General features: G+C 36.4%; 2 protein-coding genes across 3 annotated transcripts; one reads left to right on the forward strand and one right to left on the reverse strand.

The window, feature by feature from the left end:
• The first annotated feature begins 1,497 nt into the window (after positions 1 to 1,497).
• LOC143445961 (elongation factor-like GTPase 1) lies at positions 1,498 to 14,369 on the forward strand. 2 transcript variants are annotated; one of them, XM_076945385.1, is made up of 24 exons: positions 1,501 to 1,661; positions 1,998 to 2,127; positions 2,358 to 2,425; positions 4,085 to 4,169; positions 4,266 to 4,402; positions 4,616 to 4,753; positions 4,885 to 4,983; positions 5,132 to 5,244; positions 5,379 to 5,502; positions 6,686 to 6,762; positions 6,902 to 7,044; positions 7,492 to 7,614; positions 7,722 to 7,818; positions 8,109 to 8,445; positions 10,026 to 10,155; positions 10,337 to 10,468; positions 10,557 to 10,704; positions 10,775 to 10,920; positions 11,006 to 11,117; positions 11,248 to 11,413; positions 11,523 to 12,115; positions 12,197 to 12,342; positions 12,703 to 12,887; positions 14,113 to 14,369. In XM_076945385.1, exons 2-24 carry the CDS (start codon positions 2,037 to 2,039, stop codon positions 14,299 to 14,301), a joined length of 3,579 nt encoding a protein of 1,192 aa, XP_076801500.1. In that variant the 5' UTR covers positions 1,501 to 1,661; positions 1,998 to 2,036; the 3' UTR covers positions 14,302 to 14,369. The 2 variants fall into 2 exon arrangements, with proteins under 2 accessions (XP_076801499.1, XP_076801500.1); XM_076945384.1 differs by having other exon boundaries at positions 1,498 to 2,127.
• LOC143445962 (transmembrane protein 178B-like) lies at positions 14,349 to 19,068 on the reverse strand. The gene is made up of 6 exons (XM_076945387.1): positions 17,692 to 19,068; positions 17,158 to 17,281; positions 16,586 to 16,702; positions 16,029 to 16,166; positions 15,699 to 15,930; positions 14,349 to 15,547 (listed from the first exon to the last, which is right to left on the reverse strand). Exons 1-6 carry the CDS (start codon positions 18,151 to 18,153, stop codon positions 14,890 to 14,892), a joined length of 1,731 nt encoding a protein of 576 aa, XP_076801502.1. The 5' UTR covers positions 18,154 to 19,068; the 3' UTR covers positions 14,349 to 14,889.
• Positions 19,069 to 26,615: the final 7,547 nt, after the last annotated feature.

The raw sequence follows: 26,615 nt of genomic DNA on the forward strand, positions 1-26,615 counted from the left end.
TGATAATTAGTCTTTATCCTCGGACTGAGGAAGGTCTTCGCACATTAACCAGGTGACGATTCCTCATCGCTCGAGTCCCTGTTACCGAGCTAGCCTTTGTGCAAGTTACAATTTTCACACATGTTTTATTTTTTATATGGTACGCTACTGCCCGAATTTAGAACTGTTCACCAGATCCATTGAAAAAAAGAAAATGTTGTTAATGCTTTGCTCAAGAGCATTACAGCGGTAGCACCACACAGGGTATGGAACTGGGAAGACGAGCCGCATACTTGCGAGGTCAGCGCTCGAACCATTTGGCTGCCGAGTCGACGAAAGATATAAATCTTGTAAACAAAATAAAGGATGCAGTAGCCTACTTAGACCTAAAGAAGACTTAATTAGGCTATGTGTGACAAAGATTAAGTCTGACAGTGATGACGTTTGCGGTGTTTGCATGTCTGTGATTTATTTCCCTTTTGAACGAGTTTGTCAGCGCTGACTGACAAACGGAAAGATGAAGGAATAAAGATATAAAAACATCTATCGCCCAAAAATTTAATTCGTGAGGGAGCGATAGCCCAATGCCTCCATCCTTCAAACATTTAACAGCTTACGCCTACTGGTAGCCTATAAATATTTTGCCCTGACAGTTATTCCCATACCTACATTCAGGAGATTAGTTTTCTAGTAGCCTACCGGTAGTTTGCTGTAACAAAAATATTTAACATTGGTGGTGAAATTCCTTTTGCTGTTTGTTTTCCCTTTTCTGTCTCGTGCATAATCACGCCGCCTTAATTGGTTTATGCGTTTTGTGTTGGTTTTCATCTGTACGACATTATTCAGTGGAAAGGGTAGTGTCGCCTGGTCGGCTGCTTAATGCTAAGAGTTTTCTCTATATAAGTGTTATATAGTTTGCAGTTACGTCTTACGTAACTAATTATATCCTATTTTATTTTAGGACTAGCACAATTCTGTTTAATAAAGCCTTAGTTCCTTTTTGGTTTAATACTGAGGTCCAAGGTCATGACAACATTGACACGGATTTATTTTTTTTAGTACCGTAACAGGCCTAATTGGCTATTTCAGACCAAACCATAGATACTACATTAACATAGGTGCTATCATAGCCATCCTATATATAACTATCTATATTTCATATAGTCATTTATAAAGACTTTGTACACTTTTGTATGTAGCTATAACATGTCAATGTATACTACGTGTTAATACAGTATCCATGGTAAACTTCAAAGAGAGAATTTACAGTTTTCATCATTGCGAAATTGTCTATTTTTTATTGCAATTGAATTACGGTAAATTGTAAATATAAAAACTTTTTCAATAATATTTCAATAGTCCTATTGTAACACATCACAACCAAAGAGTATAAAAGACTATTTGCTACAATGTAAAACAAAACAAAACAATTATTATTGGTGATGTTTCGCAAAGTTACCGAACTAAAACAAATTTGGGGAATTCCCGTCGATTCCACGCAGGTGCACATGAAAATTGAAAAGTAGGCTAAATGCAAAACTTTGAAAAAGATTTGAGATAAATATCTTCAATACCCCTTCTAGATTAAATGAAGGAAGCTAACAAGAGAGAAGTAGTAATTTCACATGTTAAAACTTTGTTATTTGTAGTCTGTAGATACGGTAATTGAGCTCAGTAAGCAGGTGAGGCAGGTACCGCATACCGGTAGGCGATCTGGCTATAGGCCTATGCACTCTGGAGTGGTTTTGATATGGGATCTCCTGTACTTTTGCACTGCAACTTAAAGGTCTGAATTAATGGGAAGGAATTAACTTTGGTAACAATTCCTTAAGACTCAACCCTGATATCTGGATTCTGGATATAGGAGTGCAAACGTAAAGGAGACCCTTTTGTGTATCTTACCGTCCTGCGATGACTATGGTGCAATACGTTTTGACGTCAGGACGTTATAGCGTTTGCTTATAATACCCTAGGTTACGTTACTTACAGACTTACCGTATCATACCCTTATGTTTTAGTGACTATCCAGCGTTTCTGCTCAGTCTGTGATTGACACCATGAAAGCTGCTGGGGTTAAAAAAATTAAAGAACTGCAATCGAACCTACGAAATATTCGAAATGTCTGCATACTCGCTCATGTTGATCACGGTATCTTGAAAGCATAACTTTCTTAAATTTTATTTGTATAGCAGTTTAATTTGTTAAGTAGACGAATACACAGCTGTCACTTTTTATATAGCAGACTAGCCCATATAATTTTGGTGTCTAGTGCAGTAGTGCACAAACCGTGTGATGCATTTATACACTAGGCCCCTGCTGCCCAAATCATGACGTCATTTGGTTGTGCACTTCTGCATTGACCCTAATTTTGTTTGCAGGTAAAACAACTCTTGCAGATAGTCTTATTGCAAGCAATGGTATTATATCAAGCAGAATGGTTGGAAAGGTACACACCTAATGTATCATATAGATTTTGTTTCATAATGGTATGGTACTTTAATCATAATCCTTGGACTTAGGAAAATCTTGAGTTAGCACATTAACTGCCAAGGCTTAATTCACCTATCTGATCCCGGTTATCAAGCAATATTCACCTGATTTGTATGTTCTAAATTTTCGATACATTTCTTATCAAAAATTTTAATTTCGGTTGCAAGGATCTTTTTCCATTCTCGTCCCAGACACCTCGTAAAGCTTCAGTGCATTCAAAAAGACGAAAAAACTTGTGATTTTAACTTTAGTAATAAGAAAAAAAACACAAGATAACTCGTGGTTGGCAGTGTTGGCCAGAATTCCATTTACAGTTAGGCCTACCTTGATGTTGTCAGTCAATGTGTTAAACTTGGTGATGATTCCTCATTGGTCAAGTTATGCTTATCAAGCTAACCGTTTTTCTAGGTTCTAATTAAAACATACATTTTTTATTTATTTTTTTTTATATTGTATTGCCCGAATTTGGAACTCTTAATCAGGGCCAGTAAACAGGAACAAGCATCGTTAAAGCCTTGCCTCAATACAATGGCATCTCTAGGGATCAAGCATGGGCCGCCTTATTGCAAGCCGAGCACTCCATTCACTGGGCTATTGAGCCGACTAGTTTTGATAGCTACTTAAGTTATTAATCTTTTTCTATTAACTGCAATACATGTACAATTAAGTTACTGTTGTAGCTGGCCCTAATCAAATTTGAGTCCGTGTACTCACCCAAACATTGGTACATTTTAAATACTTGTTTTTGGTTGAGTATTACCCAATACGAGACATCATGTATGTTGTTTTATTTAAGACTTACTTACCCACTACCCAGCCAACCTGGTTGTATAAACAAAAAAATTAGGACAAGTCATAACCTCACCTTAAATTCTCAGGCTAGTGCAATTTTTAGATTAATTTTTTAGCCTTTCTCCACTATGGCACATGCACACTGAGTCAGTGCCTTATGTTTGATTTTAAACAAAACAGGATAGTCAAAACGTGTGTTGTAATAAGAAATAAATTGATACTTTGGATAACTATCCAGATGTAAACAATAATTAAATACTGTTGTCAAATTATCTATGCGCAATTTTCTTAGTGCAGAATGACTGTTTTGCCCTCTATTCTACAGTATTTTGTAATTGTAAGTATTACATTACATTGGCATGCAACAATTTTTGGCATTACATTTGTTGGCGAATTTATCCGACACACTGAAAGCAAACTTTCCAATAGGCTTTGTAAAGGCGATATTAGTATTATCTGTGACTCAAGCATATATCAACACTGTAGCTCCCTGCCAACGCACATCTCATTAATGCATTTACTAATTCAAGATAGGCCTATTATGGAACAATTTCCAGTATTAGGAAGAAATTGCTTAGCCAGGAGTAGTTTTCCAGGATTATGCACCACCGGCACTTAATGACGGATTACCCTTCCTTGACAAAACGCAATTTGTGGTACAATTAAGTGATGGCATTATCACATCATATACATTCACCAGGAACTTGGCCTAGCAACGAGTTTAAAATTCTACTTTTGAGGGATTATTGCCAGGTTTAATTCATGCAAAGACACTCTTCAACCCAAGGATAATAATGATTATACCTTTTGTTGTGTTCTGTAGCTTCGATATATGGATAGTAGAACAGACGAGCAATTACGTGGTATTACTATGAAATCTAGTGCCATTTCATTACATTATATGCAAGGTAAATTACTTTTGTAATGATATTCTTGTTCAAAATATTAAAATATCCTCATTTTTTATTGTGTATTAATTCTATTACTGAATTACATTGCTACAGGTGATGGATCAGAATACCTTGTCAATCTTATTGATTCACCTGGCCATGTAGATTTTAGTAGTGAAGTTTGTACTGCTGTTCGTTTATGCGATGGTGCAATTGTTTTGGTTGATGTGGTAGAAGGTGTATGTCCACAGGTAGTGATATGCATTCTTCTACTGTTGCTGTATTTGCAATTATTTAGTTGTGCTCGTATGTTGTTTAACTTTAATATAGTAAATTTAGGAGGTTATGGTATGCATTTTTGAAATATGCTTACTTTCTATTTTGTTGTCGTTTTTTTACACAATGTTATTTTTTATAAAACGAATAAGAAATAACTACCTTTATTGTGTTTTATTGACATTTAGACACAAGCAGTATTGAGACAGGCTTGGCTAGAGAAGCTAACCCCTGTACTTGTTTTGAACAAGATTGACCGTCTTATAACAGAATTAAAATACACTCCATTGGAGGCTCACCTACACTTGCAACAAATTCTTGAACAGGTCCGTCCTGCTTAAGGCTTTTTCTCTGACTTGTTGATATTTGTTAAGCAGGAAATTCATATGGTATATATAACCAGTACAATGTACAAATTGTGGTTCCTTTTTGTGTTTTAACCTTAATTCTTGGCTAGGTTAATGCAGTAACTGGAAGCTTGTTTTCTGCTGAGATTATGGGAAGGAAGGCTCAAGAGTCTGATTCAAAAGAAAACCATAGTGATAGTGGTACAACTGTATGTATCATATAATTTGCTGTGAATATCTAGGTTGATTAAAAAGTTTGTAATCATTTACCTTTTAGTTTTTAGATTAGCAAACTGTAAAGCCTGAAAAGTATAGAAAATTGTGTATAAGTTCTTTAAAATTCATGTGTATTTTAAGAATTTTTATGACTGGAGTAGTGGACTTGAAGAAACAGATGATTCAAATCTGTACTTTTCACCTGATCAAGGGAACGTTGTTTTTGCGAGTGCTACGGATGGATGGGGATTTCAGTAAGTGCAGAACATGCATGTTCTAAAGTGGCTTAAAAGAATGATCAGTCTTTGAATATCTGGGGGATCTGTCATGTTTCCTTAAATGCAGAAATGGCTGAAACATTGTGATGTCACTCTTATATTTGTTGCAGAATTCGACATTTTGCAAAACTATTCGCAGATAAACTTGGAATAAGGGAAGCTGTTTTAAGGAAGACGCTGTGGGGTGATTACTATGTTGATACAAAAGCCAAAAAGGTTATAAAGGGGGCACAGGTGAAGTTTTGAAGTACTTGCATTTGTTTCAAACTATTGTGCCCTTTTAAGATAATTAGTTCAACATCATTGTACATATTAAGTATTTAATAATTTCTGTATTATGCAGTCATGTGCAAAAATATCTAGCCACTCCTGAAAAATCACCATACTGAGAATTTTTGTTTTAATTTCATTTTCTTAATACAGTTGTGGCATAGTTACAGCCCATATTTATCAGTGCTTTGTTTGCTTTTTGTTATTTTTTGGTAATATTCAAATATGAAAAAATCAATTCCATTCGGATGTAGAAAAAGTTCAGGTTGCTGCAATCCATTAAACTGAATTGTCTCACCACCGAATATTGAAACAACTTGGTTTCACTCAGAAATCCGTTCATTGAGTAATAAAACACCCAGCAGAAAAGACACTCATGGCAATCTGAAAAATGTGGTGAGCATTGCAAAACAACTCCTCAAGATGAAAATACCATGAAGAGGATTATAGCAAAATCTCTCAAGTTCCTGCAAAGACTTTCTGCTGATACTTACATGAGTGCCTTTTCTGAGAAAATTGCTCAAACATTTTGTAGGAACTTGTAATCCCCACACTACTGTTAATGTCTTCTAATGGAATTATTTTGTTAGGCCTACAACTTTTATTTCAGTTGCCAAAAATATCTTCCCTGCAACTATTTAACACTATTTGAACAGACTTAGTTATACGAAATTATTAAGGATATTTGGCACTGATACAAGTTTAGTGAATTACAATAATCTGAATATATTTTACTTCTGTAAGATGCCAGTTTTTCCCCATTTTTGAGCAGATTGTGTTTGACAAAAATGACCAAAAGAGGAATTAAAGCACTGGTAACTAGGGTCTGAAACTCAGCTAGAATGACGGTATGCTAAAACAATGGGCTGATAATAACAGAAAGTATGATACAACTTCAATTAAAGCATGATGTAGTAACTAGCAGTAATTGTCACATTTACTCTTTTTCAATTGGGGTTCCATACTTTTTCAAATGATTGCATATAAATATATGTATCTATAGTACATTTTGCTATTATATTTCTTATCATATTTTGCATGATCAATTATATGGTAATAACGTATGTTGTGTTAGCATGAAGTTAGAATAAATTGTTCTGACATAAGTTAACGCATGTGCGCTCTGTTCATTGGATTTGTTTTGCAGACTAAAGCCAAAAAGTCTTTGTTTGTTCAATGTATACTTGAAAACATTTGGGCAGTCTACGATGCAGTTATGAGAAGGTATGGAAACATAGTTATTATAAATTTAGATTTTAGACCATATATTATTGTGTCATGTCCATTTTCACATAAATTGTTATTTACTGTACTCGATTCTATTCGTAAACTGCATTTAAACAAAGGTTATTGATATCTTCAGAGATGAACAGAAGAGCAACAAGATAATAAAATCTCTCAATTTAAAAATGTCAACACGAGATTCTAGAATGGCCAGATCAGAGCCAAAAGCTTATCTCCATGCGGTTTGCAGCCAATGGCTGCCTCTTTCCACAGCTGTTTTAGGTATTTTAATTTTAAGAAAGCTGTTTATTACAATTTTGAAAAATAGCCAAAGAAAATATTTTTTATCTTTTATATAGCAATACTGGAAACTTGCTAACTTGACTTGAAATTTTTGTTAACTCAAAGTAGTTTTGTCGGCTCTAGCAAATTGTCTTTTAAAATGTGTGCAGGTAGTGATCCTTTCAAGATAGGGTTAACAAAATTGGTGGCATTCTGAACAAAGTTTAATCACATATAAATATCTGTTTTGTTTTGGAGTAAAATTTATTAGAAAGGTTGTAAAACAAAAAGGCAGATTTATTGTTTGCTAACAATCTTGTATTAACTTCTGTTATTCTAATCTCATTTTACATACATTTGCCTCCAAGTTTATCAAATATAAAATTCATTTCCGCAATGATATTGCAGTTTTCTTTGCAAAACATGCTTTTTTTCTTTAAACAAAAGCAAGTGTCTGTGAGCATCTTCCTAGTCCAGCGGATATTTCTGAAGAAAGGGTTGAAGGATTAATGTGTGGTACTACTAAAAGTTTTGCTTCTTTACCATTGAAATCGCAAGTTCTTAAACAAGGTAAGATGTAAGGGAAGTCTCTATGTTACATTTTGTTTGAGTTCCTTGTGAACCTTTTGCTTTAAGTGCTTTACATGAAATTGATCTTGATATGTATTGCATTTTAGATTTCCTACAATGTGACCCCAAGTCTCCATCGACAATAGTATTGATTTCTAAAATGGTAGCAGTAAAGACAGAAAATTTACCACAATTTAAACGAAGGTTAGTACTTGTAACTGTTTTAATATAACTGATCGTTGAATGATGCAATCTGCATTGTTTGCAGTCTTGTGCAAAATGTGCACTCCCTATCTTGTTTAAAACTTTACAGCTTTCTGTTTTCATTGTATGTTTGGAAGTGAAAACTTACCCCATTGTGGTTATATACTGTACTGCATAATAGTGCAATATCACACGGTGCATATAACTTATCAAACTACAAGCACATTCTGGTAACAAACAGCGTAAGTCAAGGAGTGTTTGAGGTTGCATTTGATGAACTTTTATTTCAGACCACTCACTGCAGAACAAATTCAAGCAAGGCGAGAAGCAGCAAGATTGCGCTGCCTTCAGATAAGAGAGCAAAATGAAAAGCAAGATGGCGACAATATTGGTACAGACTGCTCTTCTTCAATGGACGAAAGAGAAGTAAAACCCCCAGCTGACAGTACATCAGGATCATTTGCTGCTTTTGAAGAACCTGAAAAACTTGAAAACGCTCCTTCAAACTTAGAAAAGGATCAGCAGTTCATAGCATTTGCTAGGATCTTCAGTGGCACTCTTCATGTTGGAGAAAAACTCTTCGTTTTGGGTCCCAAACATGACCCTTCAACAATTTTTGAATCCGAGGTAATATGTTACTATACTTGCAAATACTAGTTTGTTAGTTGTTTTACTTCTCACAAGAGTTTTTGTAAACTACAAACAATCATCGTTATCTTGAAAGAACATGGTCGAACTGCAGGTGGTAGGCGCACATATCTATTTAGGCCTACAGGAAGTTTGCATGGTTTACAGCACATATTGGCATTTTAACACATTGTGTACAACATAAACACTTTCATAACAAAAGAGCATAAACTTTTTTTTTGTGAAATGTTGTTTTACATGTATACAGCACTACTAGTAATATCAGGTAGTTTTCATTTGATGAACTGAAAATAAACATGGAATTTACATGACTAGTTTCTGTTCTGTTTGTCGGATCAGAAAGGGTCATCGCTCATCATTATAGTTACCATTACTGTTATATATATTATATAATTACTATTACTATAGAAATATCAGGACATACAAGTAGATTGGATTTTGTTGTTGTCTATTCATAAAAAACAAATTGTTTTACGGCATTAGGAAACATCAATTAACTTTTTTAATTCAAAACTCAAAGTAATGCTTTGATTTGTCGAACACATAATACTCAATTCCAAACTAAATTGAATTTCATAAGCAGCAGGATGTATGATCGATGAAACATATTTACGAAGCAGATTCAACATGCTTTTCCTGACTCATTTATTTAGTTCGCTGGTTTATAATTGTCTGTAAGCAAGCAATACACATTAAAACTGACTTTTCTAAACAGAAAAGCTCGCCTTTCAATTCCAGTCATGATTTTGCACACAGTCATCAATGTCTCGTAAATGCTTGGCTAACATTACAAAATTGAAACTAGCATACTGAAATGGATTAAGAAATTTAGTTTTAAAGAAACAATAATTTATATTATTTCTGAACTTCTGTGTTGTAGTACTACAAGAATTATATTATTTGGTTTTTACTAAATTATTGTTCTTTAAATTGATTTCGTGGGTTTACTTACCTTTTTAAAGCTGGTAAGCTAGCCTTATCGAGTTAAGAGCGAGTATGTTCAGACTTTCACTTGTCGCAAGCAATATTTTGGACCACCTTGATGTTACATGTCAATGTTCTTGAATGCAGCATATGACATGTATACATAAGCACAACATTAGAGTTGCAGATGTTCATTCTCATAGTTTTATATATTGTTTTATTCTATAGCACAGGGCTGGCCAACCCGCGGCTCTTTGCCTGGTATTATGCGACTCTTTCGTTCATATTGAACCTCCGAAAGAGAGCACATTTTACCCATTTTAGGCAGAGAAATAATACAGAAAAGTAATCTCTACTGGCTAATGTTCAATTGATATTTGCTAAATAATGACTGTTTCCATCAGATTTCGACCCAGAATAAAGATGATGAAACTGAAACAATATCTGATGCAGTATTATGACGTAATAAGAAACAGCGTCATAAATCATAATGTTTATGATGTGGCTCTTTGAGGTTAACACAGTAAGAAGTGAGGCTCTTTGTCTCTGACTGGTTGGCCACCCCTGCTATAGCAGCACCAACGTTAATAATTTATTTGTTGATTAAAGCAAGTCATCTTTCATACTAATTGCAGGATGAGGTTGACATAAAGGCAAAGATTGCTTCAAGTTCTCATATAACTGAGGCTTCTGTTAAAAATCTTTATGTATGGATGGGCAAAGAATTGGAAATTGTTGATGAAGCACCCGCTGGTGTTATTATAGGTACGTTTTGCTTAACTTTGTATTTAATTTATGTTTTCTAAAATCTTAAATTTTACAGCCTGTACATTATTCAACGTATTGACTTTGTGCTAACTGGAGCATGAGATTTTGAGAATGCTTCAATTGATCAGCTTGACAATTTTTTTTTGTTTAAATGCTCGTATCTATTAATTTTGTTTAGGTATTGCAGGATTAGATGATCACGTTTTAAATTCTGCTACTCTCTGCAGCTCAGTTGCTTGCCCTCCTTTCAACGCCTTATCTACTGATACTTCTCCAATAATACGGGTTGCCGTGGATCCAAAATACTTAAGTAATTGGTATTGTCAATTGGAGAGGCGATGCAGTATGTGCTCATAATTATCTGTCTATCCGTGTTAATTGTTTGTTTTGTATGTTAGGTGAAATGGAAAAATTGATGGAGGGACTTCGCTTATTAAATCAAGCAGATCCTTGTGTGCAAGTGCTAGTTCAAGATACCGGGGAACATGTAGTTGTTGCCGCTGGAGAGGTTCATTTGCAAAGATGTTTGGATGACTTACGTCAAAGGTTTCATTCTTTGGTGTAAAACCAACCACATTTCTTTTAAGCATATGAATTGACATAATGCACTTTGTAGGTTTGCGAAAATAGAGCTTAATGCCTCGGAACCTATTGTGCCTTTTCGTGAAACCGTTACTCGTCGGCCAAAAGTTGATATGAGGAATGAATTAATTGGCACACAGGAGAAAGATATGGTTGCTAAGTGGACCAATAAGGACAAAGGTACATTCTAAGGACGTTCATATTGTCCTGTGTTAAATGAAGTAAGCATTCACTTATAAATAAATCTCGACTGTCATCACTGCAGTTGACAGTGCTGGGGATGAAGCTACACAAGCAAATGGCAAAAAGATAAACGCAAGTCAGCGTGGAGTTGTGCTGTTACACACACCGAATAAAGCAAGCAGTTTAACCATCAGGTAATGTATGGTCACTGGTAGATGCTTAACATTGACACTTGAACCACTTCTAGGAATGGACTACTTGGTGCTTGTGTCGTAATGTTGGGTGTTTTTATTTTCTAAAGGGTATGACACTTTATTTACTCAGAGCAGTACCACTTCCTGCAGAAGTTGTAAAGCTTCTAGAAAATAATTCTGAACTAATCAGAGTTGTGACACAAATGGAAAATTTTGTAAAAGACCTTCTACAACAAAGAAAACGTTTGGAGAGTACATGCAGTAGTACAGGAGTTGAAGCTGAGGAGGACAGATGCGTGAGTATCTCAAATCATTACTTCCACATGACTAGTGTATGTATGAAATGGCTGATTTCTTCCTTTTTGACCAAATTGATTTGCTACAATTAATAGAATAGTTTCTTAGGAAAATGAAGAAGTTGCTGTAGAAGAAGACATAGGTGACAATTTCGTGACAAGAATCACCTCTGAATTAAAAGTCACAAAAACCGTTTTGGAAAATTTGCAAAAGCTGAAGGAAGATCTAAAACAGGCTTTTGAAAAAGATGGGCACAGAAAATGGTCTGAGGCAATAGACCATATTTGGGCTTTCGGACCACGTGGCAATGGGCCTAATATTCTTCTTAACAGAGTACCCGAATACAATCGACCATCTGTGTGGACTTGTATTGACTCACATGACTCAACTTCTACAAGTAGTGACATTGTTGGTGCTTACAGGGAATTCGATCATAGCATAGTGAGCGGATTTCAGCTTGCCACTCTATCTGGGCCTTTGTGTGAAGAACCGCTTTATGGTGTCTGCTTCATCGTAGAAGAATGGAATTATGCTTCTGGCAATGGTAACACTATTACCAACGCTGCAGAAGATGGAACTTCTGGTGAAGAAAATTCTAGAAACGCCTCCCATTTCACAGACGACACTCAGCGAAAAGTTGGCGAAAAATATGTGAAGTTTTCTGATAATGTTTTAACGGAACACTCTGAAAATAACATTAAGTACGTCGTTTTTACATTATAAATTGAGTAAATCATGCAAATTTGCGTTCACTACTTAACGTTATTTATTAATTTGTTCAGACTAGGTCGTCAATTGTACGGTCCTCTGTCAGGCCAGCTGATATCTACTTGTAAAGAAGCTTGTCGTCGCGCCTTTCAAGCTCAACCTCAAAGGCTCATGGCCGCCATGTACACCTGCAATATTCAAGCAACTGCGGAAGTTCTTGGTATGCTATTTGTCAACCGTTGCTTATTGAATACCGTATGCTGCATGCGCACCGATATAAACGATATTAATATTTATCAGTGGATTTAATACGTAAGTATGTAGTTAATTGCCATAGTCGCCACAAATGTTTAAAACCGAAAGCACAATCGCTCGGTAAAGGCTCATAACTGTTAGGTTAGATTACCTGGCCATCAAAACACGATTTACCGCGATGTATGTATTGGTTACACTTTCAGATTGTTTGTCTGATCAACAGTAGTTCTAGTTAGCAGTCTTAACGGAATTTAAAGTTTTAGTTGTTGGATTCAGTGTTTTGTTTGCTTTGCGAAATTTGTGATATTATGGCATTTAAATACAGGCAAAGTTTATGCTGTTTTGGGACGGAGAGAAGGTAGAGTCTTGAGTGAAGATTTGAAGGATGGCTCCGATACTTTCATAATAGAAGCTACTTTGCCTGTTGCTGAGAGCTTCGGTTTTGCTGATGAAATCCGAAAACGAACCAGTGGCTTGGCCTCACCACAGCTTGTCTTCAGTCATTGGGAAGTGAGTCATTGAAGAAGTCTTAGACATAAGTTGTAACCGGCTGACGTTAAGTATTGAAAATTGGTACTTAAGAAACGACTGCAAAAAAAATTACAATTTGGCAACATACAAGATAGTGAAGGCACTACGTCGTAATTTTTTCCAGCTACAGAATTTCTACACCTTGGCGGAAAATCCTCAAAATTTTTTCCCCACATTTTTCCCACACTGTGGTCGTTATGGAAAAAAATCAATTTGAATCTTTAGTAACAAAATTACGTGGTATTGTATAATTGAAAGCTATCTATTTACAAAATTTTATACGTTTAATCATAAAAGAGCATTTTAGTTCGTTGTGGAATCGATACGTTGACGGCAAATTGACTCTCTTTATTTAAAAACCACGCGTTTTTAGCGATTTGTAAGTTACAAATGCCCTTTGATGTGGGTGCCGTTGAGATATTACTATTTTTGAAAACTGTTTATATATAGGCCTACACGTCTATAACAGGGTCGCTTGTATTTCGTGGAAAGTTTTTGGTTGGACTAAGCAAACTTGGTAACTAGTGCTAGTTAGCAGTTTATTATTATCGGAAAAACTTGCCCAATAATTTTTCATTTCTCATCAATCACTTGTTCTATACTATTGCCCAGTTATTCCAACTTGATTGGGTTTAGTCTGTGGCGGGCCAGCTGCCCCATTGGACAATTTTTCTTTAAATTTTCGTTTTCTTTTTTAATTTGTACCCTTTTGTTGAATATTTTTTTTTTAACAAGCGTTTGCGTTTTTAACCACATGGCATTTTATTACTTTACGGTTATCAGTTCGAGTGTGGCCGTACGCGATGCGAGATGAAGAAACCCGAAATTACGTATGTCTGAGTGCGCATGTTGTTGAAGGTTGCATGTATATCTCGGTATTGCACTTGTTTCTAAGCAGAACGGCCAACAGATAAAATTTTATTACCAGAAATAAACAAAGTTAACTTAACCGAACTGAAAATTTTAAATTAACAAAACGCCATGTGTTTAAAAACGCAAACGCTTATAAAGGAAGGTAACTAATCAACGAAAGAATATAAACTAAACAAGAAAACGAAAATTTAAAATAAAATTGTCCTATGGGGTGGCCCGGCCGCCACCAGCTACAGAATACATTTTATGATTGCATCGTTTTATGACGTCAAGTGTTATGTGCAATGCACACATTGTGCATCTCTGATATTTTTACGAATTTTTTGAGCAGATTGTTGCCAGTGATCCATTCTGGGTTCCTACTACTGAAGAAGAATTTCAACATTTTGGTGAGAAGGCGGATTTTGAGAATCAAGCAGCGAAATACATGAATTCTGTGCGCAGGCGGAAGGGTTTGTTTGTTGAAGAAAAAACTGTTGAACATGCGGAAAAGCAACGGACTCTGTCGAAAAATAAATAATACACTTTGCTGTGTTGCGCGTTTTACTTGACTGTGGGAGCGTTGGCAATAAAATCATTTGATGCAAAGTCGTTTTTACGAAAGGTTGTTGAGTGAAATAATCCAACTCTGAATGCATATACTATATTACTTCTAATTCAAGACTACATTACTTTATATTATAGTAAGTATCTAAGCGACATATACATGATCCATCGAGGAATTCTGTTCATCAGTGAGCAAATGGTATTTGTCCTTTTGCGAATAGGCTACACTGTGACCTACTTCTGATAGAAATGGTTTGCTCTTCAGATGTACAAAAACCGAAACTTTTTGTTGCAATGGGTCAGTGGTTAATGTGAGGTAAGCTGAACCAAACATTTTCGTGCAATAAATTTTGCTTCTATTATTCTTTGGCTTTTCAACCTGCTCCGAAAAAAATTTCACTGGTAAGCAACTTAGTATTTTCCAAACCGATTGCCTACTGTCGATTAGTATAGGACTATAGGCTACTGTAAATTCTTCAAGCAGGCGCAGCCCTTGCCTGTGTGGTTTTGATGACGACTGAAACAGTTCAGCTACTTTCACTAAATACTTTTGTTTTTAGAATTATAAATATTCGATTCGTTGGTAGTTTGTCTTAGCAGCAGGCTCGTAAGAAATTACGCTGCCAGCAACGGTAGAACTAGTTTTTGGTAAGTTTTTGCTGCTATGTCGCGGCTGATGCGGCAGTGATCTCGTCTTCCTCATGTAGGTCTCTTCTTCAACATGACCATTTCTGTGATTATAATATAAATTCTTCTTGTTCCAGCCTGGTTGTTTTACATCCGAAGTTGGTCGAAGAGTTCTGCCATGATAAGTATTATAAGAAAAACTCACGTCACAATTTTTGCCATATTTTGGTTTTGGATGTTCGTTGCCATCTTGAGGTTGAGCCTCTGAGGCTTTAACTGCCGCCTTTGGGGTTTTTACCGAAGCCAATGGGCTAGTTATCCTTCCATAAGATGAATTACTTGATTGCATCAGTTTTAAATTTTTGCTTTCTGATGAACTAATTTGGGATGGGCGCTTTGCTTTTTCTTTACTGGGATTAAGTTTTGAATTCTGATTGAGAAAAGTTTTTGTATGTGACTGATGTATAGTTAATTTTGCATGAGGGCAGTTTAAGTGATCATTATGTTCAATACTTCGTTGGTTCTTTGTGTTACGTCTGCTTGCTGCTTGAGCAACGATCTCAACAGCTGTATTAGGAAGATCTCTTTCGTCTCTGAAATATTTTAAGAAAAATTGTGTTTATAAGCAGGACATACGTTTTCTTACCGTCGACAAAATTTGATGTACGTGTATAACAAATGACTGGGTCCTTGGGAAAATTTCGTCGACAATGCAAAACGTCCTAATATAAAAAATGAACTTACCGACGTTCAGCACACCGATTCCACCCTAAAAGGGCTGGCTGATGTAGAGATGCCATAACGCATAAAAAACTCGATAACACTGTAGAAGCCAAAGCTGCCCATGCAACATATGCTGACCACCCATATCCATGAAGTGTTAAGGTAGGCAGTGAGTAAATGTCGTTTGGAATGCGGTTCATTTCGAAATGACACATTATTAAATGTGTACCCAGTCCAGCAAGTTGCAAAACACCTACATAAACATCAAATGAATCCTTGCGACATTCAATAGGGTAATAGGGTAGGCCTGTCTATAGAAACGCCGTTCTTATATAAACCGGTAGCCTATACCAGACATTAGAAGCACCAGACCACCGGAATGTTGTTCGAATCTCTCGTTGCGATACCATCCCAGTACAGTTATGCATAAACCAAATAACTGCAAAGTGAATCCCATCAACATAAACGAGACTATTGCGCGGCGAAGACCTGTTAAGAAATTTCGGTAGCGTTAGTTTTGCCTTTTTATTACCTATTGCTGTGTATTAACTGTATCGCTGCCTTTCAGTCTATTATTGCGATATCCAAGGGCAAGACCGTATCCAGGGAAAAATTTACCGAGGTAAATATGTCAAGTATGTTGTTAAACGTAGTAGGCTATATAGCATCATTAATTTGTTCTTTGTCAGAATTCCAGAAAATTTATGGAGGCAAGTGCCTAATTTGCTTCAGTTTAACTATACGGCCTAGATATCTGGATTTTATTCTCGTTACGTAGAATATAGCCTGCTCGTTTGTATAATATGTTTTGAATTACATTAACGAAAGTTTAAGGCTAAATTTAGACTAAACAATTGGTGCTTTGCAAATATCTCTTAGCTAAGACAATGTGATGAGTGATGACTTACGAAGGGATATGTTTTCGTTATCTAGAACGTAAGAAGTTTCATCCGCTTTTAAATTTGTTGGAATAGATTGCTTTTCCACTCCCTGAAAGGTGATATACTCACATCTGGTTATGTTACCTGAACATTACATACTTTATTCGTATTTATCATAAAGTAATAAAAATTGCATTTTTTTCATGCTTGCATAAGTGTTTAGGTATAGGCTACACTTCTTTAATAAACAACATAATTGTCACCACATAAATGTTTAGGCTATCTTTGGGACTTATCTTTTATGCGTTGATTGTACTGATAACCAGCTCTGGAGGCATCGCAAGCCAATTATTCTCAAAGTGACGTTATAAATTATTGAAGGAAATATCCAAAATCGATTACATTTCAAGAGCATCAAGATCGTATTTCAGGGCATTATAAAGTCATAGTTTGACCTCAAACTATCAATCTTAGCGATTACTCTCACAGTTTTGGAAAAGCATTATACGAATAGCCTATAACAATTAAGTATACTGTTTTATATTTTCAAAAAACTAAATGTGAAACCTAACTTTTTACCATATTTTATCTTATTTCACCGTGTTTAATTAATTTATCCAAAAGAGTTTCCGAGTCCGGAAGATAGCACGTGCGCCATAAACCAGTTGCTGTACTAAACTGACGCTGGCGGCATTGGTTTTCACTTTTTGTTTCATTTAGCATCTGTCAATATATTTCAAAGTGTAATACTCGTCAGGAAATGCATATACATAAGAACAAAAAACTATTCCATCGTAGTTCTTTTATACGGAGCCTGAGCTTTCCCGAGATACGCATCAACATGCTTTTATTAATTTATATCTGATCTAAGATGAAAGAATATATATCTGATGTAGGTACTCAGATGCGAAAAAACTTAAACTCATATACTATGGTTCAAGTAAAATAAGAAACAGGATATACTTTGGTGGTACACCTGAAGAAGTAAGCTTATGCTTGCGAAAGCTCGTGTCGAAATATATAAAGTTAACCTTAAGAGTGCCAAACTCTATCCTGTTTCTTGTGTTACTTTAAAATTTGGTTAACACGGTTCAGACAACATCACTACAGTTCAAGTAATTTGAAATTCATACCTTTTGCTTTTTAGCTTTTCTAGTGGTTATGTCTCGACCCCCAAACGAGTACAAGTTTTTACTTAAATCAAGTAACAATTCGTTCCATTGATTTTTCTGAACGTTTAAGAGAAAAAGATTTCCTGTTGATTTTCCATTCAAAGCTTTCAACTTTGTTGAAATGTTTTCGCTCTTCGTAGTCCTACCACCTGCTTGTTTGACATGAGCGTTGCTGCCTGCCTTCGGTATTAGTGGAAGATTCGGGTTGTAGATAAGTGGTAAGCTCAGTCTTGACTTGTCAAATTCGTAGAATGGCAAAGGCAGTAATGTCTCTGAACTTAGCAATAATTTTTCAGAGCATATTTGTAAATAAAATGTCGCATTCAACTTGTACCAATGGTCGGTTAGAATTGCTACAAGTAACATTGCTACCGAAGCGATTCCCATCACTATTCCCGGTGTCAGAAGTTTATTAGCAGCCATTTAAAACCTTTTAGCAACAATTTTTCGTAACTATATATGTGTAAGTTTTAAGATTCATAACCCGCAATCAAACTTGCGACATGTTTAAATGGGAGTTCTGAAAATGACGGTAATGACCACTGTATTGCGAATGGACTATTTCAACGATACAAATAATATTACTCAGTTTTGAGAGCATCAAACTTTTTTTAACGAAACGATAAACATAAACTTACTTACACGAACTGCCGCATGTCAACCAGACGATATCTTGTAACAGTAGGCCTATGCTGCATGCATGTATTGTATAGGTCTAACAGTAGCTTATATAGCGTTAACCTGTTATAACTTATAACGGAAAAATTGATTCCCGCCATTGTTATCATGGCCATTTACTACTGTCTACACTCTACAACACTTCTCTTATGGTACTTTCCACAATGGAAATTTCCCTGGTTGACACTACTCCAAAATTGTAATAACTAATCAGAAACAATCCCAAATGAAGGCTATACAATACATACGAAACAATTCCGAACAAAATAACCCTAATACCCGATTGATATTTTAGATTTTTAACCCGAGTAAAACTTGTGCTCCAAACCCCGAATGACACTTGTACTTTTTAGTATCTCGGGATTTTGCAGGTTTGTTTAAGTCGTTACAGGATTTTCAACTTTCAGCTTTTCGTATAGTCATAATTTCGTTTAAACAAGATTGAAGCTGATTAGGTTAATATTTTCCGGGATTAAGTATAGCGCTTGGGAATACGGGTTTAACTGTCCCTTTACCAATTCTATACACATAGGTGGGCAGTACCGCGGTATTATAGAGTACTGAATTACTTTACCGCGGTACTTTTTCTGTGATTTTCTGCCTGAACTTTTTTGTGTACTGAATTACTTTTTTCAAGAAATTTAGGTCGGTCCCGGTACTCGGTACTTTTCTCGTGATAATTTCTAAATTTTAGCAAATATGTTTTCAAAAATACATCTTAATTAATCCTTAATGCTAATTTTACCATCTGTTGATCTTTTTTAATCTAAAAATGTCAAGTAAAATTGCAAACGATAAACGTCACATATGTTTTAACCTGTAGTAAACTTTATCGAGGGCATTATAGGGACAGACATTGCACTTGCAGCCGCATATTTTACACAAAAAGTACTGATATCGAGTACCGACAAAGTACCGAGCTACTTTTTTTAAATAGTACCGAATACCAGAACCGTCGGCTCATTTTTTGCCAAGTAGCTGTACCGTTACCTACGGTACTTTCAAAGCCCACCTTTGCCTATTCAGCCGTTTACATACAAAATACTGTATGCTATCTTTAACATTCGGTATAGGCCTACTTACAAGCAACTTGTGCGGTGTGTTACGATACATTATTCGATTCAACATATCTAAGCTTCTTAATACTGTTGTTGTGATAGTGCAGCACTTAAAAAACATCTGTTTTCAGTAGCCTACCAACACCGTCAAACAATTTTTTTGCTGCAGTAAAATATTTTGAACGCTTTTGCTACATCAAAACAGCAATCAAATCACAACAGCGCAAAGAAAATTAACATAGGCTATCGCTATAGAATGTAGAACGTTTTATCTCCATTTGTTTGATGATATATAGGCTATAGCCTAGTCAAAGGCTAATAAATTATACATTTTTATAGATTAGTTATATGAAAGGGCTTTCCGCAAAAATATTTGAGGATTTGGCATCCGACCAATGGGCTAATGCATGAAAAGCAATTCTCAATTATGTACCATGAACAGCAAAAGAATCCAGCATGATATTGGGTGTGGAAGAGTAAAAGTCAACATTTTTTACTTTGCGTTAATTTGATGGTAGTTAATTCAGGGTATAATACCTTGTTTCTTTATCCGCTATGTCTATTTCTAACCATTAAACTTATTTCATACTTATTTATGTTAGCCTATGGCGACGATGCCGCCGGCTACCCGCTAAACTAAACTCTCGATTTTGATTAACCATAGAGCAACCAGAAACCGGACACCATTACATCTATCCAATATACCAGGGGTGTCAAACTCAATCGCACCAGGGGCCAAAACTCAAAACTTATTTAACGCCGCGGGCCGTAAGGATAAAACTTGATTGAACGTTTCGTGACACGAGTATATGAATTGGAACAGTCAGCGAAAGAGCACCAAATTTTTGTTTTTTTTGACGGTTTTGGCTGGGAATAAATCGATTTATTCTATCGTATGATGAGGCAACTGTTGTGCTGCTGTATTGTGCGATTTGTTATAATCTTGTTTTTGCTTGAAAAAAGTAAGTTATACTGCACAATGATCTCGCGGGCCGGAAATAGTTCAATGTATAAAATAGCATTGCGGGCCAAGTTTTATTGTAAAGCGGGCCGGATGTGGCCCGCGGGCCGGGAGTTTGACACCTATGCAATATACTAAATAGCCATAGCCAATTGCTAAGCAATGACACTTTTCTTTTTTGTAACTAGGACTTCGACAGCTAATTTATTTTTGCAAACCGCATGAACATCGATCTGAAAATCGGCAGTTTTTGGACTCAGTGTTTGCTCTATGCTCCGTGAAATCGATGTATGGCGATAATAATGACCTCATTATGTCAACATGGAAAAATTCAAACAAAGAAAAGCATTGTAAATATAACATCATCCCTATTTTCAGAGACTAACTTTTCGCAATTAAGTGGAATCAAAAAAATTGCATGTTCGAAAAAGACGAATAAAAAAATTTTCCAAAAACAAATGTTTTGCAAAAATAACTGTAGGCTAAACACCTTCTTTGCTGTTTGTACCTCAGTTTTTCTTGCTCTGTTGATTATTTTACCATGTGGATCTGCTTTCTAAGTTCGAACTGTTTCAGAATAAGTTCAGCAATTTTACTGTAGTATAATGCTCAAAATTTGCACAATTGTTCATTCTACACAACGCGTAAACCGCAACAGCCGCTAACATCTGGCCTACATAATATTGCTTTTTTCAGGTGATCCTGCAAGCTTACAATAACAAACACCACCGTAGTAAATTTCACATGAAATTACGTAAATTATTGTTCCTGCAAATGCTGGCATATAAGATGCAGCGTACAAACCTTGAAGTAATCAATAGCCATCTTTATAAAGCATGTATTTGTGAGTGCAATCTTTTAATCATGATTTAGGACCCGCGATTTTAGATCGATAAGGGAAGTGCTCAGCGATCTCTGAAAGCTTTCGGTTCATGATCAGCAAAATTTGAACCTGAGCAGGTCTATATAACTTATATGACAAAGTGTTCTCGTAACCAACAACACTGTAAAAATGCTATACATAGTACATGCCGTACTCTTAGATATAATCCAGCTTACCCAACGAAGCGTGCTTGGAATTTTTAACTACTCTTACTTTCACGTGGTCGTTATTTACATACAACGGAACTTTTGCGACATATTTTCGCCGCACGAGTGCACTTATTTGGTGCAAAATAAAAAAGGCACATTAAAACCACGAGGCCTTTAAAAATGCAATTGTTTTGCGTTTAAAATCTTATCAACTCTGCGTATTTCGTTTTTTTTTACCAAACTCCATTTCAGAAACGAAATGACTATCACCTAGAGCCATGATATGAAGGCATATATAACGAGATAATGTATATATTAGGGATGTGCCACGAGGAAGATTATTCGGGTTCGTGCGAACCCGAATATCATAAAGGTTGACACGAATGAATCCCGAATCTATTCGTATTAGAACCAAACAATAAAATTTCCTCCAAAAGTTGTCAAGTCTTGCTTCTAAAATGACGTAATCGATAAACAAATCGCTTTCTTTCGAAAAATAGTGTTTAAAAAACGATCGAAAAAGCAAAATCTTTAGAAAAACGACCTTCATTGTAAGTACTGCTGACTCTAGTTTGGCATTGTCGGGAAACTAAATCATCATTTTTTACGAAAGTCAGTAAATTTATAAGTAATATTGTATTCGGGTTCGCCATTCTTGGTATTTGTGTTCGCCCGAATCTTCCATGAAGGCGATATTCGGCGAATCTATTCGGGTTTAGGTTCGTATCGGCCCATCCCTAGTATATATATATAATGATTTTGCTTACAGCTGACGCAGATGGTCGCAAACGCATTTGCAACAACCAAAATGTGTCACAACTAAAGCAGATAGCAAGGCTTCGAGGGGAAAAGCGTACACTGCGGTAATGTAAATGGAAGAAAAATGGAATCATAGCGTTGACACAGCTACGAAATACAAATAGTTATAATACATAACTTATACTTTTTAAATTTAAACCAGCAAAGTTAGCCTCGTGTAGCGATAGATTAGCAGGATATTTGCGTTTGTACCACAGTCAGGACGAAACTAACTTGTGTTTCGGTGTGGTAGAAGCAAAAAGACGGTAAAATAAACTCCACTTAATGAACTGAAATCCCGTTCGGAGTTGGTCTGTGGTGATCGAGGGCAAGGGTTCGAAGCCCTGATTGCCTGTTTACCATAGGTCGGTTACAGGCTAGGCTACGTAGAAGTGCAACAACTCGCCTGCAGGCTGCTGCTATAGTTGGCTCGCTACTACTTTGGAAGGTACCGCCAACACTAGACGCTGTATTTATCCACTGGGGTGGGAGTTGGCCAGATCTTTGTGAGTGAATAAAATGACCAATTTGTATCGTAACACAGTGCATAGGCTAGGTATGCATAAATCGTTTGCTTGTCTTAGGTAAGACGTTAAACTGCAACTGTTTACTCCAGCTAAGGTCATATTACGCTGCTTTATGGTGAATTTCCGGTAGCAGGAAAGGCTAAGGGAACTAATTCTCAACAGAAAAGTCCTTCCCTCCGTGACGGTTAGAGTGTCCAAACAATTATAATTTGCTCGGATGGTCAACAGACGCAGAGCCCAGTGAGCCGGTAGCCTAATCTTGGATTCCCTTGCCACTTGGTTTTCCTGTTCATACCTTTCATTTTCCAGTGAAGTTTTGCGGCGACGGACGCTCAAACAAGAGGAGTAGGCTTAGACACAGCTGGAAGCCTCAAGCTCGTATTTGCAAACAGATATGGGCTCGAAACGATGGTCGCTGAGGATTGGGAAAAGCACTCCACCATGGCAACTCTCGGGCTGACTAAGCAGGCCTATTTAAGAGCCATGCTGCTCACCTCAAATGAGGAAAGCCTAGAAAATATGGCCTAAACATCATCTGCTACCATATATCTCTAGACGGGCCGCCGCATCCGCCAGAGTATCTCCTTTTGCGCCCTAAAAAAGAGTAAGACGATTAACTGTCAAACCGCTAAGCGTTTCAACACGGAATATCCCTACGTTGCTCTACACCGATACTGCTTCACATACCCAAAGACGCATCGCTCTAAATGCTACTAGACTCAATCGGCACAACGTCGATATTGCTGCATTCAGTTAAACGCGTCTTTCTAAGGAAGGCTCCCTAATAGAGAGGGGCGAGGGTTATCATCATCTTCTTCTGAAAAGGGTATTCGCTAACCTCCCACGTATGCATGACATAGGTTTTTCCATGGACACAGCCGAATACCCTCAAAACTATCGGAATCATGTCGATGCATCAGCAAAAGACTAATGTCACTTCGGCTACCACTTACAGTACTCATGGTTGCTATGTTACTATTTTCAGCGTCTACGAACCGACATCTACATTATCCCAGGAAAACAAAACTATTTACCACGAAGCACACAATTCGCCCTGTACCGAGTCCCCCGTACTGATAGAGACCTATTAGGGAACTTTAATGCAAGAGTCGGGTAAAATTCTAATGTGTGAAAAGGCGTCGTTGGAAGACATGGCACTAGAAAGAGCAACAATAATGGACTTTGTCTAGCTTACTTCAACTGTGCTTAATGCTAAGAATATGGTCTCACCATCACCAACACCATCTTTCAACCTAAAAATAGGTACAACATGTCTTCAATACATCCATGATCACAATAATAGCAGTTCATCGCAGGCCCATAACTAGGATAGATCATTAGGGGGAGCAAGAATATTCTGGAGGGGCTTAAATTCCACATCAGTATAGCATGTACACAAGATTATTTTTTATGCATAAAACACATTAATTTAATCATGGACTGTTCTGAAACAATTCTGATTTTGACAACTGAAATTTTACGGGCGGCAAAGTGAGCACAAATTATTTAAAAGCAGCCTGTAAACGTTTTTCTCTGACACGTTTTACAGTTTACACCATATAGTCTATAGCTGAGGTGGACATTCGATCGGATACTAATCAAGTCAACAACTCAACTCATTAATGATTAATCTATTACATTACATAGAACTTTACAAGGTAATATATAAACCATATATATATGTATGAAAATTAACGGGCCGAAGATGGACCACTGTGGTACATCGAACTGCAGGTTGCATGTAGATGACTATGTAACGCTGAATTGGACAAATTTTTTCGATTGCCGTTGGGTGCCTAAAATATTTATAAAAGGTTGGAAAGCACTGGCATATAGGAAATCTCGAAAAAAGCCGAAAAAACCGCAAGTTACAAAAATTTGTGAAGAGGAAAACGTCAGCGTTGGTGTGTAAAAAATTTTACGCTCCAGGTATTTGGTCAGTTTACCTCAACATTCGAAAGAGGGCGCGTTTTACAACGTTTGCAGGGAATGTGTGTAGAGTGCAGCCACAGCACAGGTTGAAGGCTTCTGGGCATAGTGTAATGATCGAAGATTGACAAACGCTTAGCGTTTACGCCTGTGGTCGGCAAACTTATTACGATGACCCAAAACTCATTAGTAAATAAAGGCCCAACTTCGCATACGAAACATACTTTACCTAATGCAGTTAAGTATTACTAGCTAACTAATAGTTTCAATGTGCTTTTCTATTTTTTGCAACAGACCAGTGTTGAAATGAGTCACACGAGTCGAGTCACTTTTTTAAATGACTTGACTTGACTCGAGTCTAGGGAAACTAACTTGACGCAAGTCATTAATGAGATGAATAATTAAATTGAATTGAATTAATTAATTAAATTAAATAATTTATGCTCGACCCATGTGTTTTTAATCGTAATCTATTTCAATGTAGTTTGAACGAGTAAACATGCGTTTTTCACACTTTAAAAAACCTTCAGAAGCTTATCTGAAGTTGAGCCGGTGTCATTGCTGTTAAATCTTGTTAGAGGATATTGTAGGTTATTTTAAATTGTGCAATTACTGTGAAAAATACATGATAAACGACAATATTGCTTACTTCTCTGTGTGAAGAAAACGGCATGACTTGATTTGATTTGCATCATGTTTTAGCATGGCTCGACTTGAGCCAGTTAGTAATTTGACTCGACTTGATTTAAGTCGACTTGATTTAAGTCAACTTCCCAAATGACTTGACTTGACTCAAGTCTAATAAAAATAACTTGGTTACAACACTGCAACATACTTTATTTGTTAAAGCTATTAGGATACAACTGTGTATCAATCAATCAATTAACTTTTAACCTGATCGTGAACTTTCCATTGGAATTAGCAAGACACTGTAATGTTAAGCCGGACTACAGAGTATGGTAGTTTTTGCCGAGATGTCGGGTGTGCAGAAGCAAAATTTCGGTATCGGTTTTAAACACTAATTTTGCAGTATAAATGGGAGCAAAGCTTAATGTCTCTTTTTTGTGGACAATGGTTTGTCCTGGTGTGGAATGCCGTTTTAAAAAAAATATATTGTACTTGCTATGCTCTGCAGTCTGGTTTTCTAGCGCTCCAAGTTAACCTTGCTAATAGGAAAACTGAAAAACACTGAAATTATCATTCAGTCCACAGTTACTTGATTACAGGATATTATATGCGACCCATTATATTTAGCTTGAAGGCCCACAGTTTGCCAACCACCGGTTCACGCGTTTAAGCCTATACATATTGTAAATTTTGGGGTCCAATGCACAACCACATCATACTTTTGCATACTAGACCCCAGCTACTCAAATTGTAACGTCATCTAACACTAACAGTGCACTTCTGCACTAGACCCAAAGTTTGTTAGTAGATAGCATACTATTACGAGGTAGACTGACATTCTGTTTGGACTGTCTGTTGCGTGTGCCTGTCTTACATATAAATGGTGCCATACGATTATGGTATCACAAGATTTTATCTTCGGATCAGACTGAAGAAAGTCTTTGCACAATTTAAACTATATAAACGGTAATCATTCCTCATGTTACTGAGCATGACTTTGTGCAAGTTCGGTTGACACATATCTTTCACTTTTCTGTAAAAATTCTGGCATTTGCATTTTCTGTTGGGCTGATTTTGAATAATTTGATTAATAGCCCGACTGGAAAGTATGGCATTTTCCGACGAAAATTTGTGCAAATACGCAAATTTTGCAATATGATGGCGTACACTACCTGACTGAAGCGGCAACTTTTTGTTTATTTATTATATAAATTGACGTTAAAGCAACCTGTTTTCTCTGTATAGCTTATTTATTATAAATCGGCATGAAGATAA

This window comes from Clavelina lepadiformis, chromosome 2 (assembly GCF_947623445.1).
Source record: "Clavelina lepadiformis chromosome 2, kaClaLepa1.1, whole genome shotgun sequence".
In the NCBI taxonomy this organism is placed as follows: Eukaryota; Metazoa; Chordata; class Ascidiacea; order Aplousobranchia; family Clavelinidae; genus Clavelina; species Clavelina lepadiformis.